The sequence below is a fragment of the Peromyscus leucopus genome, chromosome 20 (assembly GCF_004664715.2).
Source record: "Peromyscus leucopus breed LL Stock chromosome 20, UCI_PerLeu_2.1, whole genome shotgun sequence".
NCBI lineage: Eukaryota > Metazoa > Chordata > Mammalia > Rodentia > Cricetidae > Peromyscus > Peromyscus leucopus.
In genome coordinates, this window is record NC_051080.1 from 3,733,560 (window position 1) to 3,753,007 (window position 19,448).

Here is a 19,448-nt window from a genome sequence, read left to right on the forward strand (position 1 = left end):
ACGTGTCAGAGTTTGGGACCGGGTGGAAGGGCAAGGCAGCTGTTCAGGAAAGAAGGACTGCACACAGGTGCTCACAGCTATAGAGACAGGAGAGGCAGTGACTCCTGACTGTCCACCTGTCCCTTGTTCTGAGACGCAGAGTCTTGACAGAAGGGCAGCCAGCCAGATGTTCTTCCCATGTGCTCTTCAACTCAAGTGTCGTCTATTTGTCTGAGATGGTCTCTCTTGCTCAGGTGAGCCAATATGTCTGACTTCACTTACGCTCCCCTCCCCCATAAGACAGGGCTTCTCTGTGCAGCCCTGGCTGTCCTGGAACTCACCCTGTAACCCAGGCTGGCCTCGAACTCACAGAGATCCGCCTGCCTCTGCCTCCGAGTGCTGGGATTGGAGGTGTGCCCCACACCCGGCTGACTTAAACTCTCTTGAACACAATCTCTGCGGCTAGCAGGGTGTCACACACCGTGTGAAAGCGCTGTGAGGCCCACATACTCTGCACTGGGCGGTTACTGTATCAGAAGGTAGAGCCGGCTTTCGACATACAACGCTAAATGATTCCAAACATTAAAGATAGACAGAAGTAATATTTGGTTAGACTAAAGTGGAATATTTAAAATCAGTTAGGGCACCAACTTCCCTACATGCTTTTACACAAGTTTCTTCATGTAGAGATGTGCTTGCCTTGATCAATCTGGCTTTAGGTCTGGAGAAGATTCTGACCCGGGCAACATATAAGACTCCTTTTTTGTGTGTTTGTTTTGAGGCAGGCTTTCTTGCTTGGGTAGCCCCGGCTCGTCTGCAGCTCCAGATGTCCCTGTGTCTGTCCCTCAGTGCTGGCATACGGGTCGACATGCGCAGCGAGGACATCTTAGACAAAGGGGTATTTGGAAAGCACGAGCAGCTATCCCAGAAACCGTGGTCAGGCAACAAGGGGCAGGCGGGAGGAGGGCGCAGAGCTACACAGAGAGGGAACCGCAGGCACTGAGAACCCGGAACAACACTCAGGAGGCAGAGGCAGGCGGATCTCGGTGATTTTGAGGCTAGCCTGATCTACAAAGGGAAGTCCAGGACAGTTAGGGCTACAGAGAGAGACCCTGTCTCAAAACAAACAAACAAACAAACAAACAAACAAACCAAACCAAGAATGAGGAGCTGGAGCCAGCTCAGCGGTTAAGAGCACTGGCTGCTCTTGCAGAGGACGGGAGCTGATTCCAGTACCTGTGTTGGGCAGCTCATAACCACATGTAACTCAGCTGTGGGCGGACCCAGCACCCTCTTCTGGACTCCATGGATACCCTCATACACGTGGCATACACTCACACAAACACACAAGTTAAAAACAAAACCAAACAAAACCCCAGAATGAAAACCAGTGGTAAAACTCAGTTTTAATTTTAGTGAGCTTGCCATCAGTATGAGGTTGGCTAATCCCTGGATGAGGGAAACGCAGGCAAGTTCCCGCCATGTGCAAACAGGCTGAAATGGTAACCCCGTCCTTCCCACCGGCTTCCCGCGGACAGTTTAAAAAGCACGTGCTGATCTGATCCTTTGTTGACCAGCACAAGAGAGCAAGGCCAGCCTTTGTCACCTGCCATCTTCCTGTCATCTACTGATCGTGCCCGGGAGAGGAGGCCTCTGTGTGCACTACGCCCACACGGGGGTCAGAGGACACCTCGTGGGCGTTGGTTCTCGCCTTCTACCAAGTGAGTTCTGGAACTGGGCCACCTACCCACCCCAGGTGAGCCTCTAAATGAGTGTTTTGAGTCTACAGTCAGTCGTTCCTACCACATTATACTGACTTCCTAGAGGCAGGTGACCTGCTAATTCTTCTACCTACGCGAGTCTGCTCGTACAAACTGACTCAGTCCAAAGAGTCCCGCCATGTTCCGTGGTGGCTCCAAGACCTTTTTGGCTCTGGTGAACAGGCTTTGATGGCCACAGTGGACCATGCAACCAAGATGGAAAGTGATCTACATATTCCTTAGCGTGGGATAAATGGCTGATTAGCCAGATCAATTTTCCTCATTACTAAAGCTGAAGTGGGAATAGTTGGATGGGGAAATAAATTACCATTCGGCAATGCTCCTGTGGACCCGGGACACGGAGGTCTCTATGTCAATCGGATGGTATCGTAATCCTCTCAGCTCCAGCGTCTCATCCAGCGCACCCACCACATACAAGGCATCGTGACGCTCTGAAAGAAGGAAGAGAAGCATGTTTCAGATGCCACCAAGTACCATTCACGCTGGCATTAAGAGCGCAGGGTTGACGTCGCCATTCAGCGGGCTGTGACTCGGCCACTTCCATAAGGTCTTGAGTCCTGCTACTTGCTCTGTGAGACAGAAATAAGGTTAAAACGCTGCTGTGAGGAATATATTTAGTTTGGATTGGAGAGATGGCTCAGTAGGTGTGTGCCACACAAAAGTGAAAAGAAAGAACTGTCTCAGTTTCCCTCCGACCTCCACATCTGTGTGGTGGTATGCATGAACACACACAATTTTTTTTAAACATTTTTTTTTGAGGGTTTTTTTGAGACAGGGTTTCTCTGTGTAGCCTTGGCTGTCCTGGAACTTGCTTTGTAGACCAGGCTGGCCTCGAACTCATAGAGATCCATCTGCCTCTGCTTCCCCTGGGATTAAAGTCATGTGCCATCACCACTCAGCAAGACTTTACTTTTTAATTGCGTGTATACGTGTATCTGTATGTCTGTACATGCCCTAAGAGTCCAGAGAAGGTACTGGATCCCCCGAGCTGGAGCTACAGGTGGTTGTAAACCTCTTGATAGGGGCTGGGAATTGAACCTGGGTCCTCTGGAAGAGCTGCAAATCCTCTAACAGCTGAGCCATTTCACCATCCCAAACTAAAAAATAACTTAAATGATTTTGTAAGGTAGCTGACATGGTGCGTGGTACACTGTTCCGTGCTAAAATGAACCATTCTTATTACTGTTTGTGACAGGAACCGTGCTAAGTGCTAGAGAGCCACAATGACAACACGGGGCTGGTGAGGCGGTTAGCAGATGGGGGGACTGTCAACAGGACACACACGGCAGGAGTCCCCAACCCTGATGGGGGACTGTCAACAGGACACACACGGCAGGAGGAGTCCCCAACCCTGATGGGGGACTGTCAACAGGACACACACACACATGGCAGGAGGAGTCCCCAACCCTGATGGGGGACTGTCAACAGGACACACACGGCAGGAGGAGTCCCCAACCCTGATGGGGACTGTCAACAGGACACACACACGCGGCAGGAGTCCCCAACCCTGATGGGGGACTGTCAACAGGACACACACGGCAGGAGGAGTCCCCAACCCTGATGGGGGACTGTCAACAGGACACACGCGGCAGGAGTCCCCAACCCTGCACACTGTCCTCTAGTCTACACCCCCCCAGCCATCCTAGGTTCCAGCATATACACATACGATAATTAGGTTAATAACTAAAAACATTCTCTTTAAAAAGACCTAGCTGGGGGAGACACAAACAGGAATTCCTCTGTAGCAAGTTAAGAGGAAGACAGGCATGGACAGGCATGAACTCTGAGGAGTTGGGGTACAAATGAGCTCTAATCAAGGGTTTGAAGAGAGCTTGTAGAAATGCTGACAAATGAACAAGAATTAGTCAGACATGGCTGGAGGAGGGGGAGGGAGGAAAGGGCCTGAGACAGGGGCAGCGGCCATGCACCAGTTTCCAGACTGAAGAGCATGGGGGTCAGTCTGGCCAGGCTCAACCCAGCAAGCACACAGAAGGAAGGAGGCTTCTGCAGCACTTTTCTGGTAAGAGTAGATTTCTTTCTTTTTAAAGATTTATTTATTTATTATGTATACAGTGTTCTGCCTGCGTGTATCCCTGCACACCAGAAGAGGGCACCAGATCTCATTCTAGATGGTTGTGAGCCATCATGTGGGTGCTGGGAATTGAACTCAGGACCTCTGGAAGAGCAGACAGTGCTCTCCACCCGAGTCTTCTCTCCAGCCTGGTAAGAGTAGATTTCTGATGATGAAATGATAGCAGAAACACAGCAGCAATGGAGCAATGGTGTTTCCTCTGTGCCAGCTCTAGATGTACCACATCACGTAACTGCACATCATTTCCGTGAGGCAGCGGACACCGTGCTCGGACTCTTGAGTAGAGCAGGTCGAGTGTCTGCTCACAGTCACCTGACTAGGGACCACATCCCTCATCTCCCTGCTGACAGTGGCTTCCCCATGAAATATCGAGAAATGGGGTTGGGGATTTAGCTCAGTGGTAGAGCGTTTGCCTAGCAAGTGCAAGGCCCTGGGTTCGGTCCTCAGCTCCAGAAAAAAAAAAAAGAAAAAAGAAAAGAAATATGGAGAAATGACACACACTGCCGGGCTAAGGAGAAACGCGCTAGCTGAGCCCTTCCAGCCCACGGTGTTTCCGGACCGGTCCTTCTGTGTGCAAATAGAGCTGGTGTGGAGGATGCTGCAGCGGCCACCAATGCCAGTGAGGGGGCAAGTGTGCACGGACAGCAGAGGAGCTGTGATGACCAGCTGGGCAGAGGAAGATGTTAGGGAACCCTCCGGGAGAGCGTTGCCAAAAAGCAGGTTTGGATCCACTTCAGAAACAATTCCCAGGCCAAGCATGGATGTGCACGCCTTTAACCCCAGCACTACAGAGGCAGGTGGGTCTCTGTGAGTTTGAGGCCAGCCTGGGCTATGTAGTAACACCATTAAAAACAAAAACAATGCTGGACGGAGGTGGCGCACGCCTTTAATCCCAGCACTTGGGAGGCAGAGCCAGGCGGATCTCTGTGAGTTCGAGGCCAGCCTGGTCTACCAAGTGAGTTCCAGGAAAGGCGCAAAGCTACACAGAGAAACCCTGTCTCGAAAAACCAAGAAAAAAAACAAAACCAAAAACAAACAAACAAACAAAAAAAAAACAAAACCAAAAATAAAGGACCAACTCCCCCTCAGTGATGGAGGATGTTGTTTCTCCTGGACTGGAAACGGTGTGCCAGGGCGGAAGAGAGGAAGGAGGAAGGGCCGTCCCGCTTGCTCAGTGGTGTCAGCTCTAAGAAGTTCTGCTCTGCCTCGAGCATCCACTCACCCAGGAGCACTGCTAGGGTTACCAGCTGCTCCAGCACCGTTCCAGACAGTCCTCAGGGGGCAAAGGTCACTACTTCAGGAAAACGTGACTCCATTACGTGTTTGAAGGGTGCAGAGGGGACTCTATACTCCTCCGAAGAAGGGTGGAATAGGCTAGCCAGTGTTATGTAAACAAGGCAGCTGGGAAGAGAACCGGGTGGAAGATACCTCCAGTGGCTGCTGTGAGCTCGGTCCTGCGGACGAACCCAAGGTATCCCGTCCGGGCCCAGAGAGTCTGAGCAGCATCTCCGAAGCTCAGGCGGGTGTTGAAATGATCAGCTTGAAGAGTCTCGCTATCGTAGATGGTATAGTAGCCACTGGCTGTATGGGGGCTGTTCACCCAGATCTGCAAGAAAGGAAAGGTGATGACGGCGGTTTATCATTGTTTTAAAATCTCATTTTCCGATTAATAACACAAGCACAACAGTATGCAGCTGACATTGACCTCCATCAGCTCTGACACACTGGACAACCACACAGCCGCATCACTGATATTCTCACTCTACAGGTAGAAAGAAAAGTCTAAAAAGTCCCTAAGATACAGGACTAGAAAGGAGCCCCACCCCGGTGGTTAGCACCAGAGGCTGTGCTCTTAACCACTAGGCTGCACTGCCTCCCTGGGTTCATTTCTCACAGACTTCCAGATTCCCACAAAAGCACCAAGGCACAATCACTACACTCTGTGTAACCAAGGCACAAGGCCCTTGAGTTTACAACGTCAACAGGGCAAGAGCTGACAACCGACGGTACCAGCCACCCCTTGATTTGGTGACAGCCAGCCTGTCACTGAGCACTGCAGATACAGACACAGTGCATACAGCTGTGACCAAGTCTCTATTCCTTCTGTGAGGTGCATGCCGTCGTTATTAGAGCCCAGGAAACATGTCTGTTGAGGAGGGCAGCCTGCCCATCCTTGACAGCTGGTAACTGGCTGAGGTGGTGTGAATGAGAACGGCTTTTTTTTTTTTTTTTTTTTAAAAAGACTTATTTATTTATTATGTATACAGTGTTCTGCTTTGCATGTATGATTGCCCGCCAGAAGAGGGCACCAGATCTCATTACAGATGGTTGTGAGCCACCATGTGGTTGCTAGGAATTGAACTCAGGACCTCTGGTAGAGCAGTCAGTGCTCTTAACCTCTGAGCCATCTCTCCAGCCCACATTTGAACTCTTATCACCAGGGAACAGCACTATTTAAAAGGATTACAAGGATTAGGAGGTGTGGCTTTGTCGGAGGAAGTGTGTCACTGGGGGTGGACTCTGCCAAGCCCAGAGTCTGTGACTGTCTGTCTGTCTGTCTCTGCCTACAGATCAGGCAGTTCCTGTTCCAGTGCCTGCCTGTATGTCTCCGTACGCCTATCATGACAATAACGGACTAAACTTCTGAAACTGTAAGCCAGCCCCGATTAACTGTTTTCTTATAATAGTTGCTGTGGTCGCGGTGTCTCTGCACAGGAACAGAACAATGACTAGGATCGCGGCAGGGATGCTCCTGGCACCCACACTGCCAAGACCCCTCCCACTAAGCTGTGGGTCCATCAGTAGTCCTCAGAGAGCTGGGGGAAGGAGAATAGAAGGAAGCCTGAAGAGGATTTTCATATTAAAGCAAATACATAAATAAAGTTTGGACTGTAACACTCATGTGAGTTTAAAGATGTAGACACGCGGCTCCGCCTGGCTCCAGCTCTTCACAGGTGGGAGCAGGCGGCATTTGGCTGGTTTGCTTTGAGCTAAGGGGAAGGCAGTGAACAACTCTGAGGAAATTTCTACCCAGTCTTGATTTCACTGTCAGTCTCCTCACTTTCCATAACAGCTTTCCAGAAAAAAACAAAACAAAACAGATATTCCCAATGGAGGGTGGAGTCCAGTCCAGTTCTGCTGGCTTGTTAGTGTGTGGTCTTTAAAATCTTGGCTAGTGATTTCAGAGTGAACATGAGATTCACACCTACCTCACCCAGGTGAGAGTCTCCCACAGGCCCTTTGGTCTCAGGATTAACGATAACCACTTTTACTCCAGGTAAGATCTAAGGATCAAAAGGGAAATACAAATGTTCAGCTTAGTCAAAGCTCCTGGCTCTGGCTTTAGCTTCGCTTACTGGTGGAGGCCTATTTAGCATGCTTGAGGCCTGGCTTCAAACTCTAACCTTGTAAAACCACCAATGGCCTCTAGGCACTGGACTTTCACTGCGAGGGACTAGAAATGGCAGAAGCTGCCTCACTCAGGGCCCTGATGCACTGTTCTGTTTGTTTCTGGTCTACCTTTCTCTTCTTGGTTGAGACTCAAGGACCAGTAAGTTCCACTCTCCAACTAAAGCAGACTCAGGACGCCATCTCTTCAGAGGATGAGAAACTTCTGCCCAGGGCCACAACAGTGAGGCTCTGGTACCCTTTTGGGTAAACTCTTTCCAAGACAAAACAGCAGGGGAGAGCACCTGGAGACCACACCATAGTCAGGGGGCTGTAACTGGGGAAGTGCAGCAGTGAGAACAGGGAAGACATGGTGGCCCCTCGTCTCGAGAGACATCACACCTCCATCTTCAGGAGAGGAAAGAAACCAGGTGCTGGCTGAGCGGAAGATTTATCCTGGGCCAGGCGTGTAGCTCAGCAGTAAGCTGCCTGCCCAACATGTACAAGGACCTTTATGGGCAAAAAGACAGGTGGGTTGGCCAGCCATTCTGGTCACCTGTCATGCCCTGTTGAAATTGTTAGCTTGCGTCTCTAAAGCTGAGACCTACGGACTATCAGGGCTTAAATAGCTAAAACCTGGATGAAGGGAATGAAAGACAGTTCCCTGGGGCCTCTGCTTGCCCTCACGACATGGCATTCCTGAGCCCGTGTGCACCCAAGTGCAGACATGAGGCAGTTAATGGCACAGTCCACACAACAAAAACTGCAGTCGGCTCCCTCTGGGGTGACATTTGCTGGGTAGATTAAGTGAGATTCCTTTGGTTTTCTCTTCTCAGTGCCTCAGGATTCCTAGGAGGAACCTGAAACATTGTCACCATCCTGTCCTCTGTCTGGACAGTGCAGGGAGGAGGGACAAGACGGGCTGGGGAGATGCTGAGGATGGGGGGATGGGGACAAAGTGATGCTCAGAGCAGCGGCTGCGCCACAGGCAGATGCTCTGCCCCCAGGGTGCCAGCTCCCCCAGAGCCAGCACCTTGTCTCCATCAGTGCTTAGACAGAGCCGACTGGCTGCTTATCTGTGCACTGTGTGCACTGAATGTTACCTTCTGCTGGTTTCTCAGTAAGAATGGCATGCCATGGGGTTTAAACAATATGGAAATAAGTCCACATCTGTCTTTATCCTTAGTGAGACCATCCACTAGGGTGAGTCTGTGGAGTTAACCTTAGGGTTGACTGAACTTCCACCCTCAGGCTCCGGCCTCCCCTCCCCAGCAGCTGGCAGAAGAGAGTACCTTTCCAGACTCAGAGAGCAGGAGGCTCTGGGGGGCGCCCCGTTCCACAAGACGGACCCTGCAGAGGAACAGCAGTTAATGCATACAGTCTTCCTAAAACTGGGTTCACACTACACCCGTCTCCCCAAGGCCTCTGACTGGCATCTCCTGTTCCACAGAGCAAGGCTCTTACACTCTGCACTCTTGATGCCACAGCTCAGACAGAGTTTGTGGAGGGCGTTAGCAACATCTTGGCCCTATGTGCTAGATTTCAATAGCAGCTCCCACTGTGACAATCAAAAATGTTCCAGGCATGGTGAAATCTTTGGGGAAGAGGGGCAAGAATGCTGCGTAGGTGCAGGAGGACACGAGGACCATCCTCAGCATCATGTCAGAAGCCAACTGGGCTGGCACAGGCCTATGGTCCCAGTGCTGGGAGGTGGAGACCAGGGCATCCATGAAACTAGCCTGCTCAGCAGAACTGGTAAGCCACGGGTCTCACAGAGAGAGCTTTGTCTCACAAAACAAGGGCATGGTTCCTGAGGAACTGAGTAACAAAACCTGGGGTTGTCTTCCAGCCTACAAAAGACACACAGACACACAGACACAGACACAGACACAGACACACAACACACACAGACACACACAGACACACACACACATATTAAAAATAAACCACCACCACAGTGCAGCCTGGACTCTACGTGGGAACACTAGGGACCGGCCACCAGCCTGGAGCGCAGAGGGCTCAGTGTCTCAGCAGTGCTGTGGGACAAAGCTAAAATCTTCTCAGCTGGGGAGGAGGCGGCTGCAAACCCTGGAGTGGATTCGCTGCCGTCACAGACCCCGTCCTGCCTCATTTATCTCGACTGCCCCAGAGCAAAGAAACCATTCTTTTTCTTCTTTTTAAGACAGCGACTTCCTGTATAGCTCTGGCTGTCCTGGAACTCACTCTGTAGTCCAGGCTGGCCTCAAACTCAGAGATCCACCTGCCTCTGCCTCCCAAGTGCTGGGATTAAAGGCGTGCGCTACCACGCTCGGTTCCACAAAAATATTTTATATAGCTAGGAACTAAGGTTACATTTTAATTACAGAAGAGCGCAGCAAGCCAGGCATGGTCCACATGCCTGAGATCCAGCAGAATCAGAGGCAGGAAGAGGACTGTGAAGCTGAGGCCAGCTTAGGCTACATAACAAACTGGCATTTCAAATCCTATCCCACCTCTTTGGGTGGAAAAACCAAACAAACACCAAAGAAGCAACTGTGAGAATTAAAGCTTTCTTTTTATAAGCAAAACTTCTATCACTTTTAATAATGGACATGAATTCTTTCCCTTCCTTTATCTCCCCTCAAAATCTAGACACAAAGAGGATCAGGGGTGCTGACCCTGAGGCCAAGCTCTTTGCTCACTGTACCTGTCATGTCTCAGTGATTTCAGGTCTACATACACAGTCGTGGGATCAGGTCCCGAGGTTCCCTGAAGAAGAACAAAGCAGCACAGTGTTTATTTCAAATGGACCGCCCTGTGGACCACATCCACAGGTGCAAATGGACTGCCCTGTGGACCACATCCACAGGTGCAAATGGACCGCCCTGTGGACCACATCCACAGGTGCAAATGGACCGCCTGTGGACCACATCCACAGGTGCAAATGGACCCCCCTGTGGACTACATCCACAGGTGCAAATGGACCGCCCTGTGGACCACATCCACAGGTGCAAATGGACCCCCCTGTGGACCACATCACAGATGCAAATGGACCGCCCTGTGGACCACATCACAGATGCAAATGGACCACCCCTGTGGACCACATCCACAGGTGCAAATGGACCGCCCCTGTGGACCACATCCACAGGTGCAAATGGACCGCCCCTGTGGACCACATCCACAGATGCAAATGGACCGCCCTGTGGACCACATCCACAGATGCAGGCGTCCGTCCACTGAAATCTTCACTCTCGCTTTCCCTTCAACCAAGGGAGACGGCAAAGCCAGCAGGTAGGGGAGCCCTGGGCCTGGTGTCTTCTGAGATGTCTCTGAAGCGATGAAACAGTACCAGACGCAGGGGCTTTCCTGCACAGGGCTCAGAGCAGGGACGAGAGAAGCCACCATGCCAAAACGGATGGGAGCAAGGGACACAATGGGACTTCACAGGAAAGTATCACAGCACTTCCTGCAAGCCATGTAACCATGGTCATAGGAGACCCAATGTCTTGGCCACCTTTCCCTCTTGCCCATGTACTCATGAGCCTTCAAGCAGCATGAAATCAGACTGTTCTAGACCCATCAAGACAACATGGCAAAAAGGAGAGGTACAGGTGTATTTTAAAAAGGCAAAAATATGTAGGGGATAGGAAAAAAAGAAGGCTGTAATATTAGCCAGGCAGCAGTGGCACACAGCTTTAATCCAGTGCTCGGGAGGCAGAGGCAGGTGGATCTCTGTGAGTTCAAGGCCAGCCTGGGCTACAGAGTGAGATCCAGGACAGCCAGGTCTATACAGAGAAACCCTGTCTCAGGAAAAAAAAAAAAAGGCTGTATATTGTATATTGATTAATAAAATGCAAGCAGGTCTCAGAGAGGAGGAAGCATTCCACTGGAGGCACTGGCCTGCCTCTGTCTCAGGGCTTCCCTAGTAACTGCAGAGCTGCAGCCAACCCTGGGGCAAGCAGAAGTGTCACGGTGTAGACTACACCAGGAGACACAGAGAAGGACAAATGAAAAGCCTACGTCCCACAGGAAGTAAGCAGAGCAGTGTGGCCTTCAAGTCCCCACTGCAGAAGCTCACAGTCCACCTGGCTCTCAGAGGACCAAGGCAGGAAGACCACCTGGAGTTTGAGGTGAGGAAACACAAGGCGACTGTCTCGAAGAAGCACCAACAGCAAGACCCATCTCTTGGCGTTACCTGTAAACAGATGGCCACATTGACTCTGGATCCGAACGTGGTGCTGACAGCGCGAGGGGACAGACCGATGTCTTTAAAGAGCTTGGAGAAGGACTGCTGGAGGGCGATGCGGGGCCGCTCCTCTGCCACCACCACACAGGTCCTGATGCAGGAGAGGTTGATCCCTCGGGTCTGGAAGACATTGGTGCCAGAAACATAGTTAGGAAGATCCCTTCTTGTTCAGGAAAAGCCAAGAGCTACTTTCTCAGTCCAGACATGGCGCAAAGCAGCTTCAGATAGGAAATGCTCAAACATCTCAGTACAATCGCCCACGGGGAGATCTTCTCTGCTCTGTGTCTTTCTTGTTTAATCTAAATTCTTAAGGTGTGGGCTGTGTCTGTGTCTGTGTCTGTGTCTGGTCTGGTCTGTGGCTGGTCTGGTCTGGTCTGTGGCTGGTCTGGTCTGTGGCTGTGTCTGTGGCTGGTCTGGTCTGTGGCTGGGCTGTGTCTGTGGCTGGTCTGGTCTGTGGCTATGGCTGTGACTGTGGCTGGTCTGGTCTGTGGCTGGGCTGTGACTGTGGCTGGTCTGGTCTGTGGCTGGGCTGTGACTGTGGCTGGTCTGGTCTGTGGCTGGGCTGTGTCTGTGGCTAGGCTGTGAGTAGATGGGAAAGCACTAGTCTAGGATGCACAGGGCCCTGGGTTTCATTGCCACCACCACAAAGAGTTCACCCTAAACTCCGAACTCTTTGGCTTTTCTTTCTTCGGCAATGTATTTCTGTTCCTGCCCACTTTCCCTCAGATTTCCTCATTTATTAGGACCAGTAGAAAAACAAGCCCAGAGTTTTGGGCAGCTAACTCTCTACCTCTTGTTTTAGGTCTGGCCCTATTTCTCTGTTGAAGAAACTTCAGTACTTGACATCCTCATATGTGGACACTGGATACACGCCTAAGTGAGGACCTTTTCTTTAGGGGTGTTCTGAGGTCTTCCTTTACTGGGGAATGCACTAAATTAGGAAGAGCAAGTTAAACTCTCCGATCGAGGGCAGCCAAGCACGTCTACCACCCCCTGCTCCAGCTTTCTCAAGCCCTGGCCACGTCGTCGAAGCTCTTAGGACGGTCACTTGCTGTGACCTTTAGCTCCTCACCTTCAGCACCTCCACCTGGTTCCCCAGGCCTTTAGTGCAGAGTTCCATCACCGAGTAGGAGCAGAAGGTGTCCCTTATCTTGTACTGGTTGACGGTGGCCAGCCAGAGGAAGAGGTTGTTCTCCAGCTCCAGAGGAGGGATCAAGACGGACTGGTGACCGGAATAGACGCTGCAAGGAGGAAGTGGAGGCTGCCACCTGCTGACTCCAGCCCCTCAGAGCACAGCAGGGGGGAGGCGGCCGAGGGCCGCGGGGGGTGCAAGACTGACCCTTCATCTTACCCCTGCAGGACTTGCAAGACACGTGACCACAAGACATGTGACCGCAAGACACGTGACCGCAAGACAAAGCAGGCTCAGGTAGGTGTGCTAACCACCTCACAGAACCAGCCAAGAGCACAGGAGAAAGAGTCCACTCAAACTGAGGAAGTGGGGGTGGGGTGCTCCACTAAGTGGGGAGCACTCCAGATGAGTGTCTAGAAGTGGGGTGGGGAGAGAAGGCAGAGACAAGCATATAGGCAGAGAAGTACGGAACGTGCACCGCATTCCTGGAACAGAGTGCAGAGGGAGCGAGGCCAGAGTCAGTCACATGAAGTGTGGCCGTAAGTCGTCATAAACCACCATGGAGCAGGAACTGGAGCTGGAGCCGCCCATGCCAGGAGATGGTTAGAAGGAACTACAGAGTTTGGGTGAGGGGTGGCCAGGGTTGGGTTCCAACAGTGCAGGGGGACAAAACTGAAGGAATGTGGAGTCACCTAGAAGATCTACAGCCACGAAGTCTAACCCTCTAAACCCAGGAGTCCAGTAACACCGGACCTGGGGTTTCGGTCCATCCAGTCCAGAGAAGGCATCATTAGCTTTTTTTTTTTTTTTTTTTTTTTTTGGTTTTTCGAGACAGGGTTTCTCTGTGTAGCTTTGTGTCTTTCCTGGATCTCACTCTGTAGACCAGGCTGGCCTCGAACTCACAGAGATCCACCTGGCTCTGCCTCCTGAGTTCCAGGATTAAAGGCGTGCGCCAGCATTTCCCAGCCTCATTAGCTTTGTTCTTCCATGTAAAATGGAAGGGTATAAAATTTCAATAACCCCACTAGCCCACAGCAGGAGACTTGAACTCATGGTCAACCCTCTGTTGCAGTCTCCCAAGCCTGACTCACAGGAGCGAGCTGGCACCCGTTCTGTTGCTTTGTCTTCCTTTTAAAAGAAGACTTTATTTGTTTATTTATTTTATTTTTTTTTGGACAGTTTCTCTGTTTAACAGCTCTGGCTGTCCTGGAACTTGATTTGCAGACCTGGCCAGGCTGGCCTCGAACTCACAGAGATCCACCTGCTTTTGCCTCCTGAGTGCTGGGATTAAAGACGTGCGCCACTGCTACCTGGTTGTTTGTATTTTATATATGTGAGTATTTTGCTTGATGTATGTAAGTGTATCACGTGTGTGCTTGTGGAAGTCAGAAGGAGCATCAGGTCTCTTGGAAATGGAGCCACAGACAGCTGTGGTGCCCCGTGGGTGCTGGGAACTGGATGTGAGTTCTTCACAAGAGCAGCAAGTGCTCTTCGCCACTGCACCATCTCCCCAGCCGCTCCTTTCCCTTTTTGAGAGGTGGTCTTGTTACACAACCGTGCTCGACTATCCTCTCAGGTTTCTGGGACTACAGGTACACATTTCCATTCTTGGTCTTGTTTAATTTTTCCAAGACCCAGAAGCGACTTCAATACATCGGCAGGTAACAGGAACAACGGAACCAGTGGACACTGCATGGAACTGGCAGAGGAAGTTGAAGATGACAGCTACATTCTACTTTGGACTCCGTGGACAGCCCCACCCCAGTGAAGACAGGGACACAGAAGGAAGGTGCTGAGGAGTGACAGGGACTCGTGAAACCTTCATGGCGTTTGTACAGGAAGAGAAAGTTCAGGCCCGAGATACCATTTCCTGGCAGGCAGTGGAAAGAGCAGGGACTTGCCAGTCCTCAGGAGCAATCTGGTCAGGGCAGACTGCCGCGTTCCTGGCACATGATGTCAGTCCATCCCACCATGCCTTCCTGCCAAGCCTAGGGGGATATCCTGGCTGTCAAACATGCCAGACTTCACCTGAGAATCATCCTTCTACTTGGCTCGGCTTCTATAACTAGGGTTACGGGATGGCAGAGAAAGCAGGTAACAGGGGCAGTGCCATGTTATCGGGCAGAAAGCTGAGTGAGGAGGGTAAAAAAGCAGTGCCCATGAAACTACACAAGCGTCAGAAAGACACGAGCGCTCCTACATTGGGAACAGCAGGGCTTTACTAAAGTTAGCCAAACTAAGAGAGCAAAGGGGAGGACGAGATGGCCCCAGCCCCAGCCCCCAGTCGGGGCTCTCCATCCTACCTGCAGAGACACCAGAGTGCAAAGCCAAGGCCGCAGTACGGGTCCAGGCAGATGGCGATCTGCCGCGAGGAGTACAGCTCACACTGGAGCTTGACGGCTCTGCAGAGAGCGTTGGCCGCGGAGTGGGACATCTGCAAAGCAAGGGCGCACGGTGGGGCGGGCGCACGGTGGGGCGGGCGCACGGTGGGGCGGGCGCAGTGCAGCGCTGCTCTCTCCAGCTCCGCCCCACACGGCTCGGCATGACATACGGATCGGATCGTACTGCTTCACAGCCTGGCCTAAGCGCAAACTAAGCAGACAGGTTTCCAGCCTGCAGCTGACCTCTCACAGGATCTGAGCTGATGGCTGCATGCTGACCTTACCTAGAGCTCTTACTATGTGGAGCACGAGTATGAGGCCACAGCACTTCACAGTGCAAATCCTTTGGGATAACTTTCTCCGGAAGAGCCAGAGTTAAATATAGCTGGGACACTTGACCCTCCACCCACTGGCCTCTGGTACAGCCAGCTAGCCTCCTTGGAACAGCAGGCATGTCCGTTCACTGCGGCCTGGCATCTCACCAGAACAGAGTGAGATGGCTTTACCTTCACTCCTGTAAGCATGCCGGTTGTGGAGACACTAAAATCAAGATATGCCAGCATCTCAGGAGTGGGCGGTTTATACAGCTGAGGTAACCGTTTCCGGGGTAAGTCATCTGCAATGCAAAGACGAAACTCGATGTAAAGCTGAAACATGCTGAAACACAGAAACCACTGATGGTTCACTGCCTCCATGGCTTTGCCACAGTCAAGGCCAGCTTCTGGGATGTGTGAAGGCCTGAGCTTCTCATGTCTCATCCCGCAGCTCACCACTGTCATCCTCAAATGCAAGGTAGGGCTGTGACGCCTCTGGGCAAAGGATACCTGCAACGCCATACCAGATGGATTCATCTGCAAACGTCTCGATGGCTAACATCTTGGTGAAAAGCAAAATGCTGGCGTCAATCCCAGAGGTAAACTGTGTCACCAGCTCTGTGTGGTCGATATATTGTGTACCCCAATAAACTTATCTGGGGGCCAGAGAACAGAATAGCTTCTAGATATAGAGGCCAGAAAATGGTGGCACACACGTCTTTAATCCTAGCATTCTAGAGGCAGATCCATCCGGATCTCTGTTAGTTCAAGGCCACACTGGAAACAGCCAGGCATGATGACACATGCCTTTAATCCCAGGGAATGACGGCAGGAAGCAGAAAGGTATATAAGATGTGAGGACCAGGAACTAGGGTCAGTTAAGCTTTTAGGCTTTTAGCAGCAGTTCAGCTGAGATTCATTCCGGATAGGAACTCAGAGGCTTCCAGTTTGAGGAAACAGAACCGGCTGAGAAGTTGGCGAGGTGAGGTTAGTTGTGGCCTGTTCTGTCTCTCTGATCTTTCAGCGTTCACCCCGATGCCTGGCTCCAGGTTTGTTTTTATTAATAAGGACTTTTAAAATTTGTGCTATAGCTCTGTGTCCTGGGGTTACTTTCCCTTGACATCTCTTTCAGTTTATTCTAAAACACATCTCTAAAATACCTACCTTCCCAGGGTAACTGGAAAGTAAGCTCACAGGAAACACTTTACTTTATATGTGGAGCCTAAGTGTATGTATGTGTAACACACGCATGCAGGAGCCTCTTGAAGAAGTCAGAAGGGACCCAGATCCCACTGGAACAGTGGCTATGAGCTGCCATGTGGGTGCTAGGAACTGAACCTGGGTTCTCTGGTAGAGCAGCCAGTGCTCTTAACCACTGAGCCATCTCTCCAGCCCCCACATGAAGCACTTTTAAAATAACAATTGTGTATATGCTCAAAATGCATTAATTATTGTTATGCTGTTTCTCATTAAAGCACATCATTTACAGAGTAGGATGCTGTATTAACCATGCATGGTATGACCGTGTTGACTGTTAACCTGACAGGATCTGGAATCCCCTGGGGGACAGCTTCCAGGCACATGCATAGGGGGATTATTTGGATCACGTTAGCTTCTGGTCATACTTATGAGGGATAATCTTGATTAGGTATCTGAGCTCAGATATAATACCTAGTGGAGCATGGCTTCGTACCGTGAGCTTGGTTCCTGAACCACATAACAACGAAAAGGCCAGACACACAAGAGCGTCCGATGCTCTCCTCCTCCCGACTGCAGTCAGTGTGAGCAGCTGCAGCCCCAAGCCCCGCTGCCTTGGCTCTCCCACAATGCACTGCACCTTCACCTGTGAGCGGAGCCAACCTGTCCTTCCTTACGTTGCTCTCGAACATTGTACCTCAGCGACTCTAAGGTCGGACAGCTCCCTCCTCTGGAATTTGGAATTACTTTCTTTCACTCATCTGAAACTCTTCCTCTGCTGGGGACACAGAATGACTGCCTAACATGCACAGAGTCCTGAGCAGGGCTCACTGCTGGTCCTGCAGAAAACTAGACATGCTCGGATAGCCTGTCCTTGTCCCAGATTTCCTTTTTAAGTCAAAACAAAGACTATCAAGATGTCGCTAGCCCAACCATGCCCTATGATGGTCCTTTGGTGTCTGAGTTCAGAAACAACTGTGGATTTAAGATATCCCTGTCACTGGGTGGCTACTGCTGGTTCTGTGGTACCCCGTGACAGCACACTCCAGCGGTACATTCTGCTGGTTGTGGGGTACCCCGTGGCAGCACACTCCAGCGGCACATTCTGCTGGTTGTGGGGTACCCCGTGACAGCACACTCCAGCGGTACATTCTGCTGGCTGTGGGGTACCCCGTGACAGCACACTCCAGCGGCACATCCTGCTGGTTCTGTGGGGTACCCCGTGACAGCACACTCCAGCGGTACATTCTGCTGGCTGTGGGGCACCCCGTGACAGCACACTCCAGCGGTACATCCTGCTGGTTCTGGGGTACCCCGTGGCAGCACACTCCAGCGGCACATTCTGCTGGTTCTGGGGTACCCCGTGACAGCACACTCCAGCGGTACATCCTGCTGGTTCTGTGGGGTACCCCGTGACAGCACACTCCAGCGGCACATTCTGCTGGTTCTGGGGTACCCCGTGACAGCACACTCCAGCGGTACATTCTGCCGAGCTCTACAAGCCTCACTTCACACACAGTTTCATCCACGCCAGGGTGGATACTCAGGAGCAGCAGAGGTGTCAGGATTTAGGTCCTAAGTGCAGAACCCCAACTCTTCCTGTTCCCCGAATCCTCCAGCTAGTTCCATGTCTGAATATCAGCTAAAAATCATATACATCCTGGTTTGTTCACTCTTTCTGGTCTGGAACTCACAGAAATCCACCTAACTCTGCCCCCTACCCCCCATTAAAGGCGTGCGTCACTACCACCCAGTTAAATAAATCTTTTTTTTTTTTTGGTCTTCATTTGGCATCACCTTTGATAATTTCGTCTTTGGAGTATAGCAACAGTATTGTAGAATGGGTTACATAGCAGTTAATGAATCTCAAGCTAGAGCCCAGGTCTTCTGACTTCTAGTCCATTGCTGTTTCAATTACATCACACCTACAAGTCAAGGGTCAGATTGTGTGTGTGAGTGTGTGTGTACACATGTTTAGGTGTGTCTAGGTGCATGTGTATCTGCAGGTCTGCATGTATGTGTGTACGTGTCTGTGTGCCAATGGAGGCCAGAGGTCAACCTAGGGTGTCATTTCTCGGGAGTCATCCACCTTGTTTTTTTGAGACAGGATCTCTCACTGGGACCTGGGGCTCACCAGTTAGGCTAGATTGGCCAGCAAGCTTGAGGGACCTATCACCACACCTCCAGGTCCAGCTGTTTACGTGGTTCCTGGAGATCAAAGGGAGCTCCTCACTCTTACACAGCTACCAACTGAGCGACCTCTCCAGCCCCGTCTCAATATTTTATATAGACCTACATGTATCTAGCCATAAAACATAAGCACCTTGGGGATGATGCTAAAAGCATCACCAAAACACTATTTGCCTTTTTTTTCCTTTTCCAAGACAGGGTCTCACACTGTGGCTAGGCCTGGGCTTGAACTAACAATCCTCCTGCCTCAGACTCTAGAGTCCTGAGATTATAGATATGAGCAATCACATCCAGCAAGATACTTCACTAACGAGCACTTAGCCTATTACGGGCTGGCTCTTGGACACGGCTTTACTGTGTCAGCAGGTTGGCAGTACACACTGGGTCTCTGGCATGTTGGCAGACAATGAGAGGCCTCAGAATACAAAGCTGTGTAGATGGGAGACTCTCTGGGAGTGAATGGTAGCAGTTCCGGGGCAATCCCCCCTCACCTGTGTCAATGATGGTCGGCCAGGTTTTCACATCCACAGCTGCTGCTGCCTCTCGAGACTTCAGCAACCTCATTAGCGTCTGAGTGGTGAGAATGCATGCTGCTTTACTGACCTAGAAACAAAGGGACAGCAGTAAACATCCGAGGACTTAGCACTGGCCACTGCTAAAAGTAGCTTGCTCACCATGCTGGCCAGGATTGTTTCATTCTCTTCTCCTTTTGTTTTTATTTCTGAAAATGTGTGTCAAGCTTAATTCTCCAGGATATCAGACCCTTGAAC

At 51.1% G+C, this 19,448-nt stretch overlaps 1 protein-coding gene across 3 annotated transcripts in view; it reads right to left on the reverse strand.

The window, feature by feature from the left end:
- Dip2b (disco interacting protein 2 homolog B) overlaps positions 1 to 19,448 on the reverse strand; it is a 202,453-nt gene that overhangs the window by 4,909 nt on the left and 178,096 nt on the right. For all 3 annotated transcript variants that reach the window (XM_037197366.1, XM_028874585.2, XM_028874586.2), the window contains 10 exons: positions 19,170 to 19,281; positions 15,484 to 15,593; positions 14,900 to 15,030; positions 12,537 to 12,705; positions 11,414 to 11,584; positions 9,926 to 9,987; positions 8,532 to 8,589; positions 7,062 to 7,136; positions 5,281 to 5,458; positions 2,068 to 2,191 (listed from right to left, as the gene is read on the reverse strand). In XM_037197366.1, coding sequence (XP_037053261.1) covers positions 2,068 to 2,191; positions 5,281 to 5,458; positions 7,062 to 7,136; positions 8,532 to 8,589; positions 9,926 to 9,987; positions 11,414 to 11,584; positions 12,537 to 12,705; positions 14,900 to 15,030; positions 15,484 to 15,593; positions 19,170 to 19,281 — 1,190 coding nt within the window. The remainder of the gene's footprint in view (positions 1 to 2,067; positions 2,192 to 5,280; positions 5,459 to 7,061; positions 7,137 to 8,531; positions 8,590 to 9,925; positions 9,988 to 11,413; positions 11,585 to 12,536; positions 12,706 to 14,899; positions 15,031 to 15,483; positions 15,594 to 19,169; positions 19,282 to 19,448) is intronic.